The sequence below is a fragment of the Chiroxiphia lanceolata genome, chromosome 1 (genome assembly GCF_009829145.1).
Source record: "Chiroxiphia lanceolata isolate bChiLan1 chromosome 1, bChiLan1.pri, whole genome shotgun sequence".
NCBI lineage: Eukaryota > Metazoa > Chordata > Aves > Passeriformes > Pipridae > Chiroxiphia > Chiroxiphia lanceolata.
Window position 1 is genome coordinate 151,691,068 of NC_045637.1, and position 24,705 is coordinate 151,715,772.

At 47.6% G+C, this 24,705-nt stretch overlaps 1 protein-coding gene across 1 annotated transcript in view; it reads right to left on the minus strand.

Moving 5' to 3' along the window:
* The window catches only part of VILL (villin like), a 36,999-nt gene extending 12,972 nt beyond the window's left edge, over nucleotides 1-24,027 (minus strand). Inside the window, exons 1-9 of the mRNA XM_032698192.1 lie at nucleotides 23,421-24,027; nucleotides 10,183-10,264; nucleotides 8,928-9,002; nucleotides 6,661-6,857; nucleotides 4,684-4,792; nucleotides 4,250-4,360; nucleotides 2,358-2,557; nucleotides 2,192-2,270; nucleotides 750-848 (exon numbers count right to left, since the gene is read on the minus strand). Coding sequence (XP_032554083.1) covers nucleotides 750-848; nucleotides 2,192-2,270; nucleotides 2,358-2,557; nucleotides 4,250-4,360; nucleotides 4,684-4,792; nucleotides 6,661-6,857; nucleotides 8,928-9,002; nucleotides 10,183-10,251 — 939 coding nt within the window. The 5' untranslated portion in view covers nucleotides 10,252-10,264; nucleotides 23,421-24,027. The remainder of the gene's footprint in view (nucleotides 1-749; nucleotides 849-2,191; nucleotides 2,271-2,357; nucleotides 2,558-4,249; nucleotides 4,361-4,683; nucleotides 4,793-6,660; nucleotides 6,858-8,927; nucleotides 9,003-10,182; nucleotides 10,265-23,420) is intronic.
* Nucleotides 24,028-24,705: the final 678 nt, after the last annotated feature.

Below are 24,705 nucleotides of genomic sequence, written 5' to 3' on the forward strand. Positions count from 1 at the left end.
GAAGAGCCCCATATCACCTCCAAATTCACACACAGAACCTGGGCCCAGCCCCACTGGTGTTGTGGAACAGTTGTTAGCTGTAATGGAATTGCAGATGAGGCCTATACATAAAAGGTCTGGCTTTTCCAGAGACTCCAAGTAAGGGAGTTCCCCAATGACTTGCCCAAGGCACTACTCTTGGTTGGAACACAGGAGATGCCTTTTGGGGTCAGAGCAGTGTTCAGTGCTGCCTGGGACAGTGGCACTAGGAAATGCTGTTCAGTGAGCAAACATGAGCTCAGTGGCTCATGTCCTCCAGTGTGACCCTTTCTCTCTCCCCAGCATCCACAATATTGGGCCATGGATCTTAGAGAGGATATAAGAACCCCTTTAATATCTTTCCATGCACCTTTTGACCACGAATTTGTCTAATCCCATCTCAACCCTTCTGATATTCTCTGACTGCACCACCTCTTGAATCAACAAATTCCAGAAGTTCACCATTTACCACGCAACAAAGTATTTTCTTCGATACTTTTTTCTTTAACCAATTTCTTCCTAGTTTTAGTGTCAGGTTTTAGTCCTAGCACAATTTGATGACTAACAATTTCATGTTTGCGTCATCATGCCTCCCTTAGACACATAAATTCTGTCTCTGTTATTACACAGGCCAGCTCCCCAAGACCTACACTTAATTGTAATTAGTGGCCAGATCCAGATCAGCACATATTAACCTCCCACGACATTGTTTGCACAGTATTACAACTCACCACAGCTCGGGTGAAGGCTGCTTTTTTCTCTTCTGGGCTGGAGGCTTTTCCTCTCCAGACGTAAATTTTGAAACCACCTTGGTCTAAAATGTAGCAGTCCTGAGGTGAAACGTGAAAAACAGGAAACAGAAAAAAACAGACGTGAAAAGCTCTGTGCAGGCAAAGGTCATCATTTGTAGCCTGCTCAGGCTGGATCCTTCTTGAAGATTTCAGTTAGATGCAGATGTGGCTCATTTCCCTGCCTTGCAGAGCCCTAACCCTGGTGCAACCATTAGCAGAGGTACCAGAGGATGGATTTGTTGTGGTTCATAAATGGACTACAGCTACCACCAATCCCACAGGGCAGGGGTTCACGGGTACACTGACTTTGCAAGCACAACTCACCTAGATGACTTCTAATTGTAATGAGGTAAAATATGTATTTTTTTAGGCATTGCTCCAAGCTCGCTATTACTGTCTCATAGGTGATGAGACACAGACCAACAGAAACACCAGCCCTAAAAGGGAGCAGCAGGAGAGGTGCATGCTGAAATATCACCCTCAGCCTGCTGTGCTTCAGCACTGCTGCTGGTGGTGCTTGTTTATGCCAAATCTGCTACTAAAGGAGCAGGAAAAGTCCAGTAAACCTCTTCTGCATGACTATTTTGTGTCCCTGATCTGAAGCCAAAACTGCTGCATTGCTGTGAAGGCAGCAGAATCCCAAACCCAAAGGGGATGAGATGTCTGCTGAGCAGCCCATCTGCAGAGAGCTGGCGCTCCAAACACGCTGTGTGACCAAAGGCTTCTCATTTTTCAGACTGAACTTTGAAAAGAAAAACGAAGGGTCCGTATGTCTGCAAAGGGAGACTGAGATTTAACAAGGCTGACACCAGGGGGAATGAGGGAGGGGGAACCTTGCAGCACAATCATGTTTTGGAATAGGCTGGTTTGCACTGCAGAGAATTAAGGGTGAGCAGTTCTCTGCTGAATTTTAGTCAGAAATAAAGTCTCTGTCTTCTGAAAGCCTTTGCACAGAGGGTCTGTAAGGAATCTCCTTCCAGGGTGGGTGACTGACACCAGCCACTTGCTACAGCAGAAAAACATATCTCCCTGGTTTTCTAAGCAGAGTATTTATTTGCTCTGGATTCAGCAGAGGGAAGGCTATCCCTGAACATCAGGTATTAAGAAGCTTTAATTCTATCTGGAATTTACTCCTGGTAGGCAGCTCTCCATCACTCTAATTGCCAAGCCAATATAATCCTTGGCTGAGAGCATCAATTTGCCATCTCCGGTTGGAACAGCTCCAATGCACCACCCATCTCTGCCTGCTGAGACCATAGTAGGGCTGAGCTGTCCTAATGATGGAAGGAAACAGGGTATCCCATTGAAACAGGTGCTCAGCTGACAACAAAGCAAGCCACAGCATCCTTTTCCTGCTGTAAATGCCTCTGGCTTTCTCTCACCTCGTGCTGGAGCAGATCCTGTGTCAGGGGCCGGGTGGCGATCTCCTGTACCACCAGGTCGTTGTCCTTCTCATAGACACTGAAAGACACAGTCACCGAGCAGAGTCAGCCTCCACAGTGCTCGCTGTGAGGAAGGAAAGGGTTTGGGGCACATCCCTGGACTTACTGGTAGAGCCGGACGTTCGCTTTCTGCAGCTCGTCCGCCTTCGTGTCCGGGATGGCATCTCGGAGCTCCCCACGCCTCTCTCCCAGCACCATCCTCATGATCTGCATCAGGTCTGGGGAGTCCTTCTCGTTGTCAATGATGCCAATCTGAGCACGGCCGCCCCTCTCGCTGTCCCTGATGCTGCGAGCCAGCGCCAGACCCTGCACACGGATCAGAGGGGTAAGTCCTGACACAGACAACAAACTCACTGCCCCAGACCTGGAGCAAAGACTGAGCCCAAGCCACATCACCACGGCTCTACAAAGCCTCTAGTGCCCCCCAAATTTAGCTAGTAAAAAAGCAGATGTGTCTGTAGTGTCTGATTATTAACTAACTCTTAGGCAAATATTGCTTATTATAGTTGCTAGATGTTGCTCCCGCAGGGCACGGGCGTGTGGGAGCCACAGCAGGCGTTGCCGGTGTGTGTGACTGTACATCAGCAGACCCAATGGTCTTGTGGGATGGTCTGGGAGAGAGATGGACACACATGCTGAGGACAATGAGGTAGGATGCTGCAGAGCTGCAGGACCCTGGGAGCCCCGCGGTGACATTTTACATTTTAATGCTTCAAGTGTTCAAAAAACACGGATGTCTTCTGTGAAAAAAGCAGTGTGAAATGTCAAGCAACTAATTAGGCTGAAATCCCCGTTTTCCATTAAATTATTTTTTTTTCCCCACGACTCTTACTGCAACAGCTTTGAAAGGTGCCTTTGTTTATTAGACATGGAAATCACCTGCTTTGAAAGGTGCTTCTGTTTATTAGACATAGGAAATCACCTGCTTGCAGCCTGAGATGAACCCAGTGGCCATCTCTCTACCTGCTCCCCCTCCTCTGTTCAACATTGCTTTATCTCTTCTACATTACCCACAGGATCTTCTCCTTTAGCCACTGAGCCCCGAAAAACCACATTCCCTGTGAAGCTTCCCCCTCTCTTAGCTCATCAGGGGACACCACGTGCAGAGCAGACCCACCTGCCTTTAAATGTTATAATGACAAGCTACGAGTTCGGCCACCAGCTTTGCTGATGGCCCACTGATATATCTTGCTGTGTTACATCTCTGTATCTTGGTTCCTCTATCAGTAAAATAAGGATAATGATCCCTTTGCAAAGTGCCTCAAGAGCTATGGATCTGACCTATCAGCACCTGGGTTATGTATTCCTACTTGTCTCATCCTGACCAAGCCGGAATTCCCCATGATGCTGTAAACAAAAAATTAAAACTAATCTGCCCCGGGGGTAGTCACTGCAGCTAAACCTGCTGGTGTTGCTGACTTTCTAATCCTATATCATGCAAACTATAGGGCACAGAGGGATGGAAATAGACCTCCCCAGAGGGAGCTGGATGACTTTCTGGGGACAGAGCTAATGTTGTGCCCACAGCTGCCTGTGAAACCAAGCTGAGGTCTGAACCAAAAGAAAGCACTTCCACGGGCCTCTAAAACGAGCAGGTGAGGAAGCCGAAGTTTTATCATTATTTTCTCTGTTCATAGAATGATAGAATCAACCAGGTTGGAAAAGACCTCTGAGATCATCAGGTTCAATCCTTGATCCAACCCCAGCGTGGTTACCAGACCATGGCACTGATGCGACATCCAGTCTCATCTTAAAAACCTCCAAGGATGGTGAATCCACCACCTCCCCGGGCAGCCCATTCCAATGTCTGCTTACTCTCTCTGTAAAAAATTTCTTCCTAATATCCAATCATTTTCTTTCTAATATCCAATCATCTCAATGCTGCTGCTCTTAGTAAGATTTTCACTGCGCAAACACTGAGCATTTTTTCCCTATTTTTTTCTCTCCTGGCATTGAAAAACACCACCAGTAAAGTAAGTGGCTTTGGCCTGTACTCACCCTGGATTTCTCAGCAATGCTGCAGCTGGGTCCATTCCACTGAATCAGCACTTTCCCAAGGTCCAGCAAGAAAACATCGCCCTTATTGAAACTGTCCCAGGAAAGCGCCACCTGTCACGAGGAAATGAAACCATTTGGCAAACTGAGGAGGACAAGAGCTGCAGGTGACAAATCACAGCCATTGCAAACCTGTCCCTGGGATGTAAGAAGAGGTCTGCAATGACAGGCTCATCCTTCTGCCGCTCAGCTACTGGCTGAGCCCACTGGCTTCTCTCATGTAATACCAAACCCCCGGGTGAGGTCTTGAAAACTATCCTGGAGTAGAAGTCCTGGGGCAGGGATGAGATATCCAGCAGGAAAAACTGGCTGAAAATGGGTGTAGGAGGAGAGGCAAGGAGAAATGATCCATAAGAAGAGAAGGGTTTTCTTCTTACCTCTGTGGCTGACACGTGCTTCTTCCCCTTGACATGGAGAAGGCGCTTGATGTTGTACATGTTGGTCTCCACATGCTTAAATCCTGAAGCCACTCCTCCCTTCTTGTAGCTGTTTTGTAGCAGAGAATAAAGAGTTAGAGCTGGTTAGAAAATACCTTCCCGTTTGTCCTCTCAGAACATCCCAAGCTTTTGGTGACAACTAAAAAATCTAGAGCAAAAATAACCTCAAAGTCCTAAAAAATGGACTGTGAAATGCTGTGTGGTCAGACCATGACTTCTCACAGTGTCCATCTGCCTCTTATGGGTCTTGTGTTGCTGCTCTGCATGGAATTATAGACTCATAGAATTGTTTGGGTTGGACAAGACTTCTAAGATCATTGATTCCAACCAGTAAACATCCTGGGAGAAGATCAACAGGTAGGTGAGGGCTGGCAGTGGTAGCATAACACAACCAGACTGAAAATCCTATTAAAACTATGGCAGTGGCAACTCAAAATTGAAATATTTCATAAACTTTCAATTAAAATATGAAGCAGACTTTGCAGAAAACAAACTTTCTGCTAATATTTGATTTTCTCCAAAATAGTTATTCTATTAAAAGTAACCTAGATAGGAAAATGTTGCCGTAAGCAGAACAAAATATTAAACAGATACAGGACTCTGTCTTTCTCTCAGATTTTATCTCCCAAATTCGTTCTTCCATCTTTGAACACACACCTTGCAACAGCCACTGTTAGCACTGCATCACATCACTGCATGGTGCCATCCCCTCCCTTCTGTGCAACTTTCACACCTTGAGAGGACACAACTCCCCAAGGAAGTCCCAGAGCCTTTATAATGGATTTTGGGCAAGTCTAACCCACTTCCACACATCCTAGACCCTTTTAGAAAACAGATCCATTATTCATGCTACAGTAAGAATTGACATGATGTCATTGCCATTTATGGGAGAAAAAGAGACAACTGCTGTTTATAGTTTTTGCCATGTGGGTAATGTATGTATTTTATCACAGCTTGGGAGAGACTGGCAAATATGGTCAGCCATGTGAGTGATTCACAGCACTTTAGACTTGTTTGGTCCAGTTTAAGATATCCACAGAAGGATGCTCTGGTTATTAGTCCACCTGCCAAGATGTGGAAATTGCTTGCTTTAATTTCTCATTCTGCCTCAGACTTCCTGGTTGACCATAGGGATGTGGTTTAGACCAAGATGAAGTCCAAATTATAATTATTTCAGAGGCAGACAGGTTTCCAAATAGACTGTTTATGAAGGTCTGAATTTCAGTCCTTCATTCTTCCTTACTCGTCCCTAGATGAGGTTAAAGCACTTTTCTGTCTCAGAAAAGTTCTGAGGAAACTCATGAGAGGTTCTAGAAATGCACAAAGCAGAGGTATCTCAAAAGCCAGACTGGGATGGAGGTATTGACTCAGGGTGGGTTTTCATCTGAATTTTTTTTACCTGTTTAAAATAAAGGCACTTAGGCTGTTTATTGCCAAAGAAGACCCTTCTGGAGGAGAGCTATTGGAGTTCTTCCAACAACCCCAGCGTGAGCAAAGACCACAAGATTGGATTCTTTTAGATGACAGAAGTTGAGTCAAACTTTCCTTCCACTGCAGGAATATTACTCCCAGTATGAGCCAAATCAGCATTTCACTTCAAGGTGGATATTAGTCTGAAGTGCCCTGAATGGGCACTTTAATCTAAAGTGTGAGGAGGAGAGGAAGGAAGACCCTAGGGCGAACAAGAGGGAGGTTAAAATGCAATTACTGAAAATATCTGGGAAAATGACCAGCAGAGACACGATTCCAGACTCAATGTTACAAACAATTATTTGAAAATGGGAAACTTTTGTTCTGAATTTTAACCAGCTTCAGTGCCGATACCCTTTTTTTCAGGTTTTTTTGAAATGCTGATGTCTCTCTGAGGTGTAGAAAAGCCACAACCCACCTCGTTGCAGGGTATTTTGAGCTACTCACATGATGCCGTTGCGGAAATAGCTCTGGAAGGTCTCAGACTCGTGTCCCTGGACCTCCCGGTGCTGCACAGGGCTCCCCCCGAGCGCGTTGTCCAGCTGGGTGACGTACACGGCTGCAGCCCCCTGCTCATCCTGGGAGGAATCCTTCCCAATCCAGTAATGCAAATCCACAGCGGTGCCACGAGAGGTTCTTTTGGTCTGGGAGAGGTGGGAAAGACAAGTCAAGGATGAGCTCACAGTCCACATATGTGTGTCTCAAATATCACTGTCCAGGGAGACCTGACAGAACCAAGTGACCACGGAGCTCTTTCCTACTTGTGCCCTTCTCTTGGGCAAGGGGACAGAAGATGGAGCCTCACATACTCCCTGGGAGCTCGGCCTGGAGCTCTCCTTAATTAGGAGAGCATTTATGGATTTTGTGTACATATTGAACCGAAGGATGTTTCTGTCTTGATATTCTTTCATAGCTCTTTATCAAGGAAAACCGAGGACCTGTGCAATTACAAAAATTAATGCGTTCAACCTGTCCTACTTTTGTGGAGTTTTATACTAAAACTTAGAGCAGATTCTTCTCATGGATCACCTTCTGAAATTTAATGCACACTCCTATTTATTTGCCTGGAGATACTACCCTTTCTTTCCTGTTGTCTTTCTCGTGTATCACACAACGTAGTAACACAAACTGCATCGGAATTCCTGCTGACTTGCAAAACAGACATAACTCCAAACGAAGCTGAGCTGGTGTGTGCATGCTGAGATTCATCTTATTACAGAAAAACCCAACAGCCTAGAAAAAGGAGGCAAGCGGGTTGAGGAACAGGTGTGCTTAGTGTTACATGAGCTGTGCCAGTTATTTTTCAGCGCCTACTGTGTTAAACCCCACCGTGGACGCCTGGGAAAGGCAATAAAAGCTCATTTTGTAAGCTGGATTTGACACTGAGTTCTGTTTATTTGCTTTGTGCACACAGTGAAACACAGCAGAAGAACTTAAATAAAATACAGCTCAGTTCCTCAGGCACAGATAATTAATTTGCGGAAAAATTGCTCCGTTCAATACATTGTTATTGAAGATGATCAAAGTCCCATTGTCCCGAGGACAATCCTTATTTGGAGAGACTCCAGTGAAGAAGGAGAATTCACAGATGAGTATTTTTACCTTTCTGTCTTCAGGGGCAAAGGAGGCTGTTGGGCTAATTAAGGGCTCTTCTACCTGGGGAAGCTGTTGCAACAGAAGCTGAGCCTGTGAGCATCAAAATCCATATTTATACTGACAGTTCCTTGCGAGGACACCCATATCCTGCTCTAAGCATGTCTTTGGGTGGCTGCAACCAAATCGATTTAGCACTCAAAAGGTATCATAAAGGCATGTGCACGGTGAATTTGAGCAGGAGACTCATCCTGTGGTGCCATCCCAGCCTGCCTTCCCAGCCTGACATACAGCAGATGTGCACTTGGTTATTGTGGGATAGTGGAGGCGTTGCTGCCTCTTCACTGACAGGGGATGTTTGCAGGAGGGACACTCAGACCCAGGAAGTGGGAAATGCTTCTGGTTTCCACCATATGGATGTTTTTCTGATACAATGGGACCTGGATTGCTCTATGCAGATGAAGAGATTTGGAAGGAATCCTAGGAGTGGGTGTAACACATCATCCTCCCACCGAACTTCGGGAACACAAGGCAGTTTGCACAGCCCACAGAGCAGGGCTGGTTCTCAGAAGTCCCTCATGCTTCTGCCTAACCTGGGTTCAGCTGGTTGCAAGCAGGTCTGGACCAAATTTGGGTGGGACTGATGACATGTCCTCATGGGGACATGAGAAGGGCTGTAGAGCCTCTCTGCTACTTACATGACACACGACATGGAACACTTTCATATCCCACATCACCTGCTGAAAATGAGACCCTCTAGCTGGCCACTTCTCACATCCCCAGAAGACTCCCATAAATCATGCAAATGTGGGCCTTGATTCAGTTTGCCAGGAATGCACTGGTCATTCTTCCATGCCTGGGCATGACCGAGTTGATTAGAAGATAAACACTTTTAATGAACTGCTGGTTCCCCTGGACTTCTGGTTTACTAAACAGACAGTGTTGTTGCAACAGCCACGTTCAGTTCATATCCATGATTAGATGGTGAACACAGGTGCACAACCACTTTAACCCACAGTGCTTTTGCCACCAGAGAGGGTACCTAGGTACCAAGTCAGAGATAAAGAAAAAGAGTTGGACCAGCTGCCTAAGAGAGACCAGTGTTTGCTAGTCTTACTTACATGCAGAATGATGTAACAGTCTCCTTCAAAAAAGGTCCCATAAGCCTTTTCAGGTACAGGAACCATCTTCATATTCTGTAAGGAAATCAGTGTTTGGGTCATTGTTGGAACTTAAGAGCCAGAAGTTGATGCGTGTGAAACAGGACAGCTGAGGTGCCCAAAACACTCAGGTGACAACCAGGGTTTGGAGAAGGATGAACCAGGAGTGCTGAGGAAAGGCAGAACTGAGGACACTGATGTGCCCCTCACCCCTCCAGACCCTAATTGCACACTTCCTCTGGCTCAAGTGCATAATTATCCAGCCATGCCTGCCCAGCACAGGTGTCTGGATGTGCCACCCACTAGTCCACGCTCAGCTCCTGGGCTGGAACTGGCCCTGTGGTTCCCTGAAATTAGAGACAAGCATTCTTCTGGTGTCCTGACTTGCTTCCCAGCATACCAGCTTGACCCTTGTGAACCCACATGGCTGTAATTACAGATCCTCTGGAAAGCAGCTTAGTGCAGTGCTCTGGAGAGAAATGAAAAGGCAAAGACTGTGATATTTGGAACACAGTTGGGACTTGATGAGTCCCATTTGGAGATGTGTGTTGGATCCTCTTCCCACTGTTCCCCTGAGTGGACTTTGCACCTCAGTCTATACCCACTCTCATTGCAGGTTAATGGTTCCAATGTTCTTGGTGAATTGGGCCAGAAAAAGGCAGAATTGAGCACAGCCCAGCTCCAATCCAAAATCAAACACCTCCAAAAGCAGAGGGTGAACTCAGAGGTTGCAGGATTTCTCCTTGCAGTGACCCAGAGTAAGGAAGACAAGAATGAAGTACAAAGAGGCACCATGGAATGCCTTTGTCACAAAAAAAAGTGTCTTCCCTGTGGCAGCTGCTGGTATAGACTAAGGCTACCTACGGATAACCCATCTTCTTGGCGAAACAGGGAATTTCTGGTGTGCTAAAGCAGTCTTGTATTGGTTCCTAAAAGAAGCAAGAAAAGCCTCTGGTGCTGCAGGGAGAGTTTCAGCCCCATCACATTCCTGTTTCCTTAGTCAATATTATCATCCCCGTTTTACAGAGCAGGAAACCAAAACAATAACATGTGGAAAGTTTCATAGGGAGACATTGGGTCTTCTATTTCCCACTGTACCTTATCTGTAAGACCCTCTTTTCCCACACAGATTTCTTCAAGAATACCTCTTCCCTGAAACATGAAACACCCCTCCAGACATGCAGAGGACATGTGGCATCACTGCCTCTTGTCATACCTCTATGCCCCATATCTGCAGTCCCAGCTTTCTCTCGATGGTTGGGAGATTTGTGTCACCGTCTGTCATCCTGCGGTCTGAGCTGGAAGGCAAAGGAAGAAGAAAAACCAAAATAACTATATAATTGGATACAGCAGTAGGTGTGCTGGTCAGCTGGGCTCCTCTGACTCACTGGAGGTTTAATACAGATCATTCACACCTCTATGTGTCTTTCTCTCTCTGATGACTATCAACAGTTAAGTGGGGTGAACCCCCATTCCCAGGCTATCCATGCTCATGGGGGGTCCAGCGAAGATTGGATAGGATGCTGCTGTTCTGGTGTGGGATTATTCTCACCCAATGTGAATAGGTGGAAGGGATTCACCAGAGTGCTGGACCTGACCTCAGTACTGCTTTGTTCACACCATGGCATGAGGGATGGAGGTGTGGCAGGATGGTCCACCCTGGACAGACCTAAAATCCAATAATGCATACTATGCAAGCCATCATGCAGGCCATCATGCAAGCTATCATGCAAGTTCAGCTGCTGGCACCAGGCCCAGGTCACTGTCTTGGTGTTAAATTATGCTAAGACCATCCTGGTTCACCAGACTTAGAATATACATCCTTTTTTGAAACAAGATGTGACAGATAAGCGAGTCTGTGAGCTTGTAAATCTGTGACTGCCAGTCCATCATCACAACTATAAAACTTCCCTATAGTAGATTCTTCCACATACTTCCTTGAAGCGTGGAGCTTCTTCTGTGAAGCAGGGATGCCTCTTCATGGTTACTCCCCAGGGGTTAAGAAAAAGAGAGAGATCTGCATGCTATATGCTAAGTTATATCAATCTCTGCTTAATGATTGTTTCTTTTGCTAGCTTCGATACAACTGCTTTAATATAATTGTTTTACAGTGCACTATATTACTTTGTTATATAACACTTTACTAGTAGATTTTGAGGTGGTTTTTTTTTGCTTTCACACTGCGTAGTAAATAATTCTGATCAGGATCTTTCGTCTGTTCACCTGTTTGTTAATTTGTCATAATAAATAATTCATTTATATAAATGAATTTCTGTTTTGTCTTCATTAAAACCTGTGGGACAAAGTGGTTTAATCACACCTCTATAATTCCTTTAAATTTAAACCATTAACACAGTCCGGGGCTAAGATGGGATTCAGCCGCACCTAAACCCTTCCCTGAGAAGGTGTTTAGAAAGCAAGGGAATCCTTTCTGCGCCACGAGACTCATTGGGCAAGGCTCTAAAACTTTGTCTAAGCCTTCCACTCTCCTGTGACAGGAGGAGACAACAGTGGCCCTCCAGGAGACCTCCTGGACCAGTGGCTGGAGGTCAGGGCAGGTACCCTGACCCTGGGGCACTGGGAGCCCAGGGAATGTAACCTTTCTTCTTCAGGACAAGATTCAGGTCTACATTAAGAAAGGCATCTCAGGTATCTCAGGTATCTCAGGGCAGGGCACCAGGCCCTCAGCTGCATGAAGGTCAGTGGAGACACAGCCAGCACAGTCAGCAGAGCACATGGAGCGACCCAGTCCATGACCTAGATGTCTATTTTACAGGTAGCTCTGCAGATTCCTAAGCTCAGCTGCCTGTATGGGGAAGAGGTAGGTTTCAGGTTGCCCACACAAGGGTGTCTGGGAACATTTGAGATGGTTTTGGTGCCTGTCTCGTGGGTGGAGGTCTCCCATCCATCCTCATATCTCCCAGCAGTGAAAAGAAAAGAGGACCACCCTCAGCTGTGCTCCCTGTTCCTACTGCTGAGCTTTTGCTCAAGAAACAAATTCTGAACCCAGCTTGTTTACACAGCAACCTCCTGAAGCAAATTAAATCCCAAACCAATGTACATGAAGACATGGAGTTGTATCCTAACAGAGCTGGCTGTCCCACAGGGCATGGCCAGTGCCCCCTGAGCAGCTCAGCTCTGCTGCAGCAGCCACGGGACAGGCTGTGTCTGCGTAAGGGCAAGACCCATATCAGCCTTTCCCTTGTGAGTCAATCCTGCTCACAAATCAGGGCCCAGCCTCGAGAGAACACACAGCTCACTGATCCCTGTGCCTTGCATTCATTCGTCAGTGCCCTCCCTCGACTTGCATTTGCTCATGACAGACTGAACGATTGTGCTGTGTTAAAAACAACAACAACAACTCGATTGACTGCGTTTTCTGCTCTGTCCTGGGATGAAAAGGCTGCACTGACTGTGGGCCATGGCCTGTCCAGCTCTCCCCTGCTCTGCTGTAGGAAGCTACCCACAAGAAGGAACAGAGCTATCCATGGCTGCCCAACATGGCACAGCCACTGAGCCACGGTGAGATGGAAGATAAAGGAAGCTACTCCACAAAGCCATGGAAGCAGCTTCTTCTGAAGGAGGGAAAAGACAGAGACAGATGGTCCCCTGCCAGAAGGCGTGTTTATTGTTTGTTTTACAAGGGAATGGAGAGATGTGCTGCACTTGGCACCATAAGCCATAAGCAGTGTTTGGCTGTCCCGAAGAGTTTGCACACTAAGTAAGAGCACAAACGAGCTGTTCTAAGTAGGAACATCGGTCCATCCAGATCTTCCACAGCCCAGAGCTGCCACATCCTGGCTCCTTGCACAGGCAGTGGGAAGATGCAGGTATTTCCAGGGATGTTTTGAGCACAGCCCCAACACCTCTCTGTTAACTGAGCAGGGAGCCACAGTCTGGCAGCACTGGTAACAGGAGTCAGACGTGCTCACTCCTTCCTGAACACAGATAGATCTGTAGGACTTTCGAAGACTGAATCTGTGTAGCCTTGTGTCGCTAGCAGGGGTATGTTCAGCAACTTTCATCTCCCTCTCAAGTCCTCCAGATACCTTCCAGGCAAAAAAACAAAAAGCAAGGACAAAAAAAGACATTTTTCGTCTCAGTTCCCAGAAAAGTAATTGAGACCCACACAGATTACACGTCAGATCCAGGAAGATATTTCAGCGTCCACAGAGGAGATGAGATATACAATGTTCTGAATGGCATCCTGACTCACCTACTGTGGAGTCCAGGGCTACCAGGAACTGAAGCCAGAAACATGATCTCAGTTCGGACCCTTAACCAAAAGACCTCTCCTTTCTTTTAATATTGCATTCAAAAGGTCCCTATCAAAGAAAAACCCAAGTGAAGCCTCCTCCCCTCAGCTATCTTTTTAATTTATTTAGGGCTTTTCCTTCCAGCGTCAAAACAGGCAGAACCTGAAAACAAAGCCAGTGAAGAAGACGTCTACATTTGAGGGAGAATTCAGGGCAGTGAAGTTTTTTAGTCACACCGACACTGCTCCCTGTGGAAGGAGCAGGCGTCCTGCTTGGGAACAGCGCAGGAAAGCGGCAGCTGGCCAGCTGTGAGACACAGCTGGATATCCCTGCTTCCCCCAGCACCCCAGCCTCTCCTGGAAAAGTTAACCCGGAGGATGCTGGGATTCCTCTGACCACAGGCAGCTGTGTTGGACAAAACCCTCCGAAAAACAGCCAACAGGTTCCCAATCAAACCCATCTGACTCAAAACGGGGACCTTGGATCTCCCCCGCTCCTGGGGCTCCTTTCCCTGTCTCAAACTCGCCCATTAGTGTTGGTCCTCACTTTTCTGGGAAATGCTGTCCCTCCCTTCCTCCTTAGCAATTTAGCTGGGGGAGTGTGAATCACAGTCAAGGTTGGCTGTTTCTTTGGACTTTCCAGCTTCTTTCGGCCAGTGGCCAAGTCAGAAATAATAGGAATATGACTTATATAATCAAGCAGCTCATTTCATTAATGATTTAATGTGGGTTTTTAATCAGATGATCCCATAATTCAACTCCCGTCCAGACATAAAATCCAGTATTAATGGAGTGAAAACTTCCCATCTGTTCTGAAACCAGGAAGGGCAGAAACTTTTCTAATTTAAAAAAAGTAAAAAAGGGGCCATTAAGAGGTTTGGAAGGTTCACTGTCTGGGGCAGTTTTTGCCTCAGTCAAACCAGTTCTGCCCAGCACTAGGTGAAATGTAATTTGGCGAGAAGTGTGAGTCAACCACCTCTGGGGTAGGAATTCACAGGGGAAAATAACTGGTTATGGGGATGGACATTTGCTTCCTTGTACAGAGACACAGCTTTACCTATGAAGGGAGGAGAGGCAGGTGCAGTTCACCTCTTTGCCTCCACATTAGTGAAACTCAGCTACAACATTTCTACCTCCAGGACCAGCTATCCTTCTGCCACCATTTCCAGGGACTCTCTCCATGGAAAGAGGAGAAAAGTTCACACCATGAAGGCGGGCTGATGGGTGGCCACTGTGTAGCAAAGGCAACTTCTGGCTTGCAGCTGATCTGCTGGGTCATCACCCCTTGGTTAAGATGCTACAAATTAAGCTGCAAAGAACAAATGCTGCTGTTGACTGAGGGCAGAGGACTTGAAAACAGAACATCAGTGGCTGGCCTCGACCAGATGCTACCGTCAGGACAACCTGAAACCTCCAGAAGTAAAAGCAAAACATTCCCTGTCACAATTTAGGCAAAAAAAGCTGGTGCATGAGGGCAGATGTGTCTCTGTTACACCCACTCCCCTTCATGCACTGCCAAAATCACAGCAACACTCCTAAACACAGTCCCTATCCCCTCTCCCACCAGCACAGTGTGGGGAAAAGCTTTGCCTTCAGGAAGGACTAGATGACTAATTAAGTGTCAAGGTCACTCCCAAGGCTGGTTAATGATTAATAGTTGGGATGGAGGTGCCAGCAATCACTGCTTCATTTTGGTCAGTCTGGCCCGTGTACAGAGCCCAGACCTTAGCAGGACATTTCTTCAGGCAGACTCCGGCTGTTTGGGTGGGGAGGGAAAACCAGGACTCAGAAAGGGGGACAGGAGAACATTTCAAGCTCCCAAAGTACGTTCTGAATCCAGGCTGGTTTGGCTTGTCTGGGTTTTGGCGGCACACTTACGGGGCTGTAGTCACGGTAATAAAAAAACCCAGTGAAATGACTAATGCTCTGTACAGCTTTGGGGAAAATAGGAAGCAGCTGTGGCTCCAGCCTTTCCAGGCTGAAAGGCCTAATTATTGGGAATACTTGGACTGGCATTAGATGAGGTAAACCAGGGCTGCTGAATTGCTTTCATTGTCTCCATTATAGTTGGGCATCTGGGCCCAAGTAGGTGCCATGTTTTGTTTGCAGAGTAGAGAGTGGTTAACTCTTCTTCTGCCCAGAGGAATGAAATTCAGTGTTGAATTACCTTGTGTGGCTCACCAGCTACAGCTTGGGAACAGTGACTGTCTCCAGCAAGTGACTGTCCAGAGTACAGCATTCAACCTGTGCAAGTTGCCTTTTATTCTTCCATTGCAAGAGGAGAAAAAGTAGCTGGTACCTCACATGGAAATGACAGGCAGGGAGATCCAGAAATGGAGCTTGTCTCCTATCTCATGTTGTCACACACTCAGAGTTGTAATACTTCCTCCAACCCATGTTGGATGTTTTGGAATGTGGTGATGAGGCAGGGAATGGGATATGTGTTGTGGGGGTGGCAAAAAAATGAAAAATCTCAGTCAGCTCATCCTCCTCCTCCAAGTCCAGTGAGGTCCAAGTTCAGGACCTCGGTGTGGCTGACATGCCAAGGAGAAAGCTCTGCACAGACATGCCTGGCTGACCACAGAGAGCACTTCAGCCTTGCTGGAAAGAGCTGTTGCCTGGCAGCTAAACTTACGTAAAACAGGCCTTGAAATAAGATGCTATTTCTGATCATGGTGGGCAATTAAACATTGGAACAGCTTATTAGGGAAGCTGGAAGGCTTGTCTTTACTTAATGTCTTTGAAATGAGATGGCTAAATGGCCAGGATGTGCTCTCTGGGCTCAGCCCCTTGGGGTCTGTGACCACAAGCCCCTGCTCAGATGCTGCACTTCCAGCAAGATGCTCCTTCCCATCAGTTTGGCATTAAGGCAATAACAGGGATTGGCCCTCGTGCTTCAGCCACCTCCACTGGTCAGAAAAGATCCCCCATCCATGCTACCAAATCATCTGGGTGGATCATGAAACGGGTTGAAGGGCTTTCTTAGATTTCTCTTAAGTAGCACTGGATCAAAACTTGAGATGCAGTATTGGATGGGATGAACTAAGACTGTGCTCACCTTCTCAGGGTCAGTGGCGCTGGAGCTAAGAAGGAACCTCACTGGGTTCAGATGGGCAGGTTTTCCCTTTTTCCATGAATGGCTGCCAGGGATCACCACACCACATCTCATCCAAGCAGCTACCTGGCATCACAGGTGACTGGTGTTTTCTGTTCTTTGCTCATGGGGCAAGGGCTGAGGACTGAGATGATAAAGTCTGTTTAGGATTAATGTGAGTGAAGAATTAAGAGACTGGGATGAAAAGAACCACTGAGAGGATTTTATGTTAATGATGGGCTCTCAAATTGTAAGAGCTCTACAGCCCAAGAGAGGTTTGAATTCCCTATTCAGTAAATTCAAAGGATGCAGAAACCTGGATTCACCTAGCCAAGTAATTTCTCAGGTTCTGAAAGACCAGTAATCATTCTCCCCTGTCTGACAAAAGCTGACCAGTGTTCCCTGGATCCAGCTGCTGTCTCTTGAATCATAGAAATTTACCCCATCTCCAACTACCATCCTAGGTATTACCAAGAAACAGACTTTCATCTTAGTGTGTCTCCTTAAAACCTGTGCCTTCACCTCCTGTCCATTTCTGGCACCTCTGGCTTAGTAGCTGATACTTAATCATTCCCAGAAAGCTACTGGGGCTGTGAGCTTTACCTTTCAGCTCATTGTGAGCAACAGGCAGGTGGACTTAACACTAATCCTCCAGTCTTTCCATTCATCCTTACATAAAAGCAAAGAACACAAGGAAATACCGGGTTACTGGGAAATACCCCCCTTCCCAGTTGCAACAGCCCTCAGCCTGTATCTCATCTGCCTCTTCAGATTCCTCAGAGGACATCTGATTTAGAAGGGAAGGCATCTCATGATTTATCTCCTCTGACTCTGACTAGTCCCTGCAGCTGCATTTCCACCTGCCATAAATTCTAGTTCAACACCTCCCTCCATTCAGGAAATCTTGTTCATCTCTCCACACCTCTCTTTATGATCCCCCTTGTCCCTCTCTGTTTATCTCACTGCTGGTAGCATTCCAGCAGCCTGGTCTTCAACCAGATGGTCTTGGGAAACTGATTTGTAGGAGCAGATTTTTTTTTTTTCCCAAACTGCTGCTATTTCTGAGTCCTCCCTCTAAAGTTCTAACAACCCACTATTTTTCCTGGGAACGGTGGAGCCGCATTGTCCCAGGAAACTTCTCACAATGTAAGAACAATGTCCTGACAATTAAATCAGGGAGCCAGCCACAGCTCCCAAGTCATGTGGTCTGAGTTTCCACATTCATCACTCTGGATGCAGAGCTCAGTGCTCAGCAGTGACTGGCTCTGGAAAGGGGAGAGCAAATTAGCTGAAGGTGGGGGACAGCAGCCCTTGGTGTCCTACAGAGAAGGTCAGGGCACCCACACAGCTCGTGACTGACTGGTTTCTTGAAGTCCTCCTTCCCCAGGATGTCTTTGAAAGCAGCAGGCTCTCCCAGGCAGGCAGCATCTCTGCAGGGTGAGGGCAGCCCTGACAGACTCAGAGCTCTCAGAAGCAGCAGCAGAGGCTGAGCTGTAGTAACTTCTCCCCCAAGATCAGTCTCTGTGACCAGTAACAAACTCCCTCAGTGCAAACCCATCTCTCTCTGAAGATCCATGAGAAAAAAACAGAGGCACAGGAAGCTGTTAAAAGCCCTCTGCACACAAGCCCCTTGCAGCAGCATTGCCCTGGTGTGGTGCCAGGTGCCCTTTTGTCAAATAATAAACTCCAGGTTGGTGCACAACTACTTCAGAGGTATCCACTGCGCCTCCAGCTCCTCTCCGTGAGGTCTTTGAGTCAGTAACAGCACAGAGCCATCCCAAGGGAAAGGTGAGCAGGTAGCTTGCCAATTCATTAGGAACAAATCTCTCCTTTCTTTCAGTTCTTTCTCCCCTAGTGAAAGGGAGAGATTCCTGGCTCAGGACCAGAGCTGCATCCGAAGGCAGGGCTTCGTGCCACGGGGAGGGCAGGAGACGCACGCAGAAGGAAAACAAAGCTGAAGCCATTTTAATTCCTCTTCCTGGCTTCCAGGGAAGTGGTTCAGGTTCTCTCTAAGTTCTAATTACCCACCACTTCCAAGAAAAAAAGTTATGATCCTCTCCCACATCAGCATTTTAACGGAGCATTATTTAACCTCATGGCTGCAGGTAAGGAAAACCAGAGCTGAGACATCAGGGAGGAGAGAATGTGTGTTTGTTCACCTGTGCAAGGCCTTCCTGAGCCCTGGGGAGCACCTGCACTTCAAAAGCTCACAGGAAGTATGTGACAGCTGGAAGTTGAGGTGAAACTCTCAAATGAAGGCATTTTCTCAGGTGAAACTGAGGAAAGGCCACTGCTTCCTCTGCAGATTTAAAAGATCCTGGAGAAGGGGCAGGAGAGGGGGGTTAGAGGCTGGGATTCATCCAATCCAGTTTCAGGTGCTTTAGTCTGAGGAGGACTGCCTCTGGGTGGTTTCCCTCATCCTGATGGTTGGTCTAGGGCAGATCCAGTAGATCTTGGTCAGGAGGGACTCACTGTCCCCTTGGTGCATGAAAGAAACTCTGGATGGAGAGCCCAGCTGGCCACGCTGCCCTCCAGCTCTCTCAGAGTGTGAGGGCTCAGTCCCACCCACTATGCCCTGAGATTCTGCTTGACAGATCTGTCAGTGTGAACTAAGACAAATACCTCAAATAAAATCATGATTAAACCCAAGTACCGGTGCCCACCTGGCCTATCCTTCTCAAAAAACAAGTCCAAGAGTTACAATTTTTGCTGCTGCACATAACACTTTCCTATTTATTGTAAGAATTCACACATGTATATATGTGCACACGTGCATGTGTGCAAGATAAAGAACAGTTTTTCCTGGTGCATGATTTAATGAGTGCAGTTCAATAAGCCCTTTCTCTCAGGACCTTTGTTTGATGGTGATGGAGCAGGGGTGCTGCTCTGGCTCCCCTCAGACCAGCCAGAGAAGTAGTCTCCAGAACACTGGCTTTCCAGTGGAAAGTAGCAAAATTAATATTAACTACCAAAAGGAAGGGACTGTTTCACTTTTTTTCCAGTTCAGACCTGCAAGTGCGACATAAAACTTGGGAAGAGGAAACCAAGACTTTTGGAAAAAAAAAAAAAAGCAGGCAGGTTTACATTTTGGATTGCAAATGAATTGACCTGGACCTAAGCAGGGTGCTCCATAGGCAACTCTGCATTTCCATTGCTGGCTTGGTGAGATGCAAACGATTTTTTTTAGGGAGAAGGTTTGTTTCTTGAGCTGCAAAGGAACACTCACCCTTTGTGTGTGTTGGCTGACACACCTCTGATGAAAGACACCTGACTGGTGTCAAGCCAAGTGGGGACCAACCAACTCCACCCAAGCTTCCACTGGGACAGGGTGCTGAGCCAAGATATAGTTGCCTTATACGAGCTTTAAGGTCACGGGAACAGAGCCAGGCTTTCATGGGATCTCCTCTCAATGGAACACCAGCACCACATGCCTTTTTGGTAGCAGTCACCCATAGTGGTGTTAGCCTCTGTGGTGGTTTGACCCAAGACATCCTCTAGGCCTGTGTTCAGCACCATGCACGTGGTGTGTTTATCACTGTTTCATCCAGCTCTTCCAATCCAGGACGGGCTGTGAGGTTGCTCTTGGTCCTCCTGTGATTTTGGGGGTGGTCACTCAGCCTCCACCTGCCTCTCCTCACTGTAAGTGACTGCTCCTTGAGGAGCACCATCCTTCCCAAGATGGTTTTCAGTGGTTCTTCTCTGTTGTGGTAGGAAAAGGATCCAGGGAAACAACGGGGCAAATGGAGATGGGGTGGATGACTGGGAATGATGGGAAGAGGGACATGAGGCAATAAGGAGGTGTAACTTTGCCCCTGTGGTATCATGTGTTGTGTGATGGGTGGTGTTGGTACATCATTTGTGAGCTAAACCCTGTGCTGCCCAGCTCTGGGGCTCCTGCAGCAAAGTCCCAGCCCGTGGAGATCTGACAGTCAGAGAATCATAGAATATTCTGAGTCTGAAAGATCCACAAGGATCATTGAGTCTCACTCCCAAGATGTGCATCTGCCACTTGCCTGGCATAAAAAGTGAAACCAAGTCCACACAGGACCACAGCACGTGGGCATGGGAAGGGTGTGCAATCCCCTCTGGGCAGAAATGACAGCCAGCGCGAGGAAATGAAAGCAGAGAGAGCAGCACGTCACCTGCACAAAGCCAAATGAATAAAACATCCCTGGAAATACTGCAAACAGCCTCAGAAATAGTCATTCCTCCAGGAACGACTCTTGCACCCGGAGCTGCCAATGGGAGTTGTGTCTGAGCACCAGGAAGGGAACCAGGCATCTGAAACACTGGGATGGGTGGGATCAGCTCATATCCAGACAGCTATTCCATAGCAATAAAGTCCAGTAATTCAGGCTCTAGCACACTCCCACAGGGAAGGTGGGTATCTAGGTAGTCCCTATAACCCAAAAAAGAACATGTTTTCTAGCACTGCCTTTTTCTTACCCTGTTCAGCTGTTTCTGTAAGAGCAGTTTTAAATAAAGGGCCAGACACAAACATATTCTTTCATGCCAGGGCATGGCAACGGGACATTTTTAGGTAGAAGAGGTCGACTGCTCTGAATAGCTCATTCCACAAGGAACTGCCCAGGATGGAGCTCAACCATGCAATTTAGCATCCCCCACGCCTCACGTCTTTGACGTGGATATAAGGTAATAACAAGTTCCACTGTCACTCTGCCCAGCACTGCCTCAGATAAGTGTGAATAGGCTCAGATAAAGATGGATAACAAATGGCAGGGTTTCTGTTTCAAGCAGAGGCCCCTGGAAATCAAGGCAGCTGAATCGGATGCACATCATCCAATGCTGGAAATTAACATTACATCGCACAGGACTTTTCAGAGTGAAGGATACCAGAGACTTAGCGACAATATTCACCCCTTTTTGCATTCCTTTTACACCCAGAATGGATGGAAATACAGTAGAAATGTATAATCATCCAGGATAAACCACAATTAGGCCCATTTCCAGGGCTGTCTTATATGGAGAGAGAGGTTTTAATGAGTTGTGGGAGAGTGTATCCCCTTGTGACTGAATGATTATTTTCTCAGAGGGGCCAACAGAAGCTAAAGAATATACATGAATAAACAAAGAGCTGGAGCCGAGATATTTTGGGTGTGTCCACACTGGAGTCCTTCCTTGTGAAGGTGGACTTTTCATAAATGGAAAGCCCAATCTGTGGGTTTGTCGTTCCAGAGCAAATTTCAGAAGGCTGCAGAAGAGCCCATTCCCTGTGACAACGGAAGGACCTTGAGGAAGGTCAGTGGTGGCAAAGGATGGTCAAGGATGGCAAAAATGCAGCTGGGGCAGGAGGCGCCAAGGTAGCATCAAGGCTTTGGCTGTGCCCTGAGCTCCCTTCACTGCACAGGCCATTTCAGGGCTCTGCCTCCAAGTGGGCCACCTTGTATCTAGCTCTGTTAAAATTGAGGAAAGGCTTGTGGTCAAGTGGGATGCTCCCAGCACAGAGCAGAGCCCCAGCACAGAGCAGAGCCTCAGCACAGAGCAGAGCCTCAGCACAGAGCAGAGCCTCAGCACAGAGCAGAGCCTCAGCACAGAGCTGAGCCTCAGCATCTTCCAAGCACGGGGTAGGTGTCTGAGCTGGCCTCCTCCTCAGCTGGGGATGGAACAAGCACAGAATGGGTGGTTCTGGAGGACCAGGCTGCAGGACAGATCCTGCCTGATGTCACAGAGCCCACAGTGCATCTCTTCCATGTCACATGTCCCACATCTCCCCAGGGGCCCAAAGTAGAAAAGATAACAACCTCCATGCTTAAAGTCCAGAAAAGCAGCTCCATGGAAAAGGCCAGGAGGCACCATGAACATCTTCAGCATCCCTGGCCATGAAAGAGCAGGGATTTATTGACTCAACCTAACGAGGAGTCCCAAGATAACAGGAGGAGGCAGGAGACCAGGGTGACACTGCTTGCAGCCATGGCACAAAACCTTTGCTCCCATCTGGGAGACCTTGGCAACTGCTGACACAAAGTCCTGCCTTGGAAATAACATCATGAGACCCATGTGTTTGCTGGTGGAAAGGGAGCTGGAGGAGGATAAGGGCATCCTGTTTGTGCAGGGAGGAGGAGGAGGAGGGGAGGCTCACCTGGCTGTGCCAGGAGGAAGGTGAGGGAGGGCAGTTGGGGCTGTTCTGATCTGCACCGCTCGGGCTCCTGTCTGTCCTGGCATTGCCTCCACCTGGCACCTCGGGGGAACAGTGAAACCCCGCGGAAGAGGAAGGCCAATGCCGTGTGAGTGTCTAATCTCTACTCTGCAGGCTCTAATCGGCCCTTTTAGCTGCGGTTTGTAAAGAGCACCTGGATGATTCACCCTCTAAGTGCTGCTCTGGCGGGGCCAGTTTGCTTCGGCTGCCGTAACACTTGTTTACATCTGTGCTAGGGCAGCCTCGAATGAGCGTGAGCCTCCCACAGATGCTAATTCATATCAGCTCTCCTTTGTGTTAAATATTTATGTTTCTAATAGGCACGCCTAAGAAAAATACTGGCAAGTAAAGCCTGCAGCTCAACTCCACTACAACTCAGTTTTACCTCAGTGCAACTTGCATCTCAAACCAGCAGGACGAGAAAACACTCTATTTACAGAGCAAAGCAGCCCAGCAGCTCAGCCATTAGTAATCTATTGATTAGATGACAATAAAACCTATCGATGGGAACTTGCAAAGACTTTCTGTGGCTGCCTGGACCCAAAACTGTGTCGGAAAGGCAGAAGAGCTTCCAGCAAATCCCCACGGCAGCAAAGCATAAAACAATCCAGGCCCAAAACAATGCCGTTAATTGGTCGTTGCACGAAATCAAAGCTGGTCTGTGCAGAGAGCTAAACGAAAAGCATGTGTCCTCAGAGCTGATATGGAGCCTGGATGGGTTCCTGGCAAGCTTGGCAAGCTGCTTGTTCCAACCCCAAACGATGTAAATCAGTGTGGGCTCATTTCAGTAGAGACATCCTGGCTTACACCAGGGGAGAAATTTTTTTAAAAATATGAAACATATTATTTCTTTTTTTTTTTTTTTGTTTCCTACTATCCCACTGAAGAAAAGTCATTAAACAGTTCTGGCCTTATTAAAACTGACAGGGGTGCAGGGAGGCTGCTTACCTTGCTGGAAAGTGCACAGTGTCCTCACAGGTCTCCCTTCTCCACCAAACCCAGCGCCTTCTCTCCTCTTTGCCTAGTTTCAAGGCACTTTTTGTTCGCTGCTCTGCTACCTTGTCAGCTCGGGAACAGCAGTGTTCGGTAATTCAATCCTCTACTTAACCGCAGAGACACTCCTACTCGGAGATCACACCCATTCCCAGGCTCAAGGGGGGACAAAGAGGGAGCCGGTACGGGAGAGTTTCAACCAACTCTCTGTTTGCATCAAATATCCACCAGCTCTGAATTCACAGGGCAATAATGATTAAGTGCTGCTTTCATTAAAAACCTGTTTTGTCCAGATTTAAAAGGGCACAGGAGGAATTCCTTCCCCCCTCCTTTTCTCAGTCTCTGCTGGACAAAGCAAGGTGCGGTGCTGCTCAGTGCCACTGTAACTCTTGGGACTAAGAGTTCCAGCTCCAGTCTCTGGCTCCGACTGTCCCGAATTCTGGCAAAGGGGAAAGTTCTCAGGGAAGGTTCCTGCTCCTCAGCTCCCTGCAAGGCTGAGCTGGGTCTCCCTGTGCTTGCAGTCTGGAGCCCTGGGTGCATTCAGGGGCCTGAGTGCCATCAAGATTAGTGACTGAAATGGGAATGTAACAGAGCATTGGAGTGTTTAACCGGGCTGCCCTCCCAGGAGAAAAGTAATGATAAACCAGACAGCCCCAGCAGTGTTTGCCAGAGCCACCTTTGGCAGCAGGAAGCTGTGTCTGTGGATATTTGTGGCTCATTGCTGAGAAAAAGTTACCTGTGAAGGATGGCTGTAATACGCAGCCACTGGAAGCTGCCCTGATGCCACTGGCTGTGGGTGACCTGAAGACAAACCATGTCCTGTCATTCCCTGCTGTTCCTGCCTGGCATATCCGTGGTGCTTCTCACTGCTGATGGAGGGAACATCCCCCTCTGGAGAGGGGAGGAGGCACCACTTGGTACCCTGTCACCAGCCATCAGCTCTGCCTTTGGGGGGCCCGGGACTGTGTCCAGCTGTGTTTTGAATGTCTCCAAGAATGGAGACTACGTGACCTCTCAGGACTGGGAACCATCCAAGTCCTTTCCTTACTGCACATCGAGCTTCTCTTGTCACTTCCCTAATTTTCTAGATTAACCCACACAATCTGAAAATAAATATGAGTCACCTCACCAGCTAAACCAGATGTCTGAACAGGTTTAAACCGCAGTTTCCACAGACCTTGTGCACTGACCACTCTTATACCTGTGGGACCTGTGGTGGGAAGAGTGCCCAAAATACCGG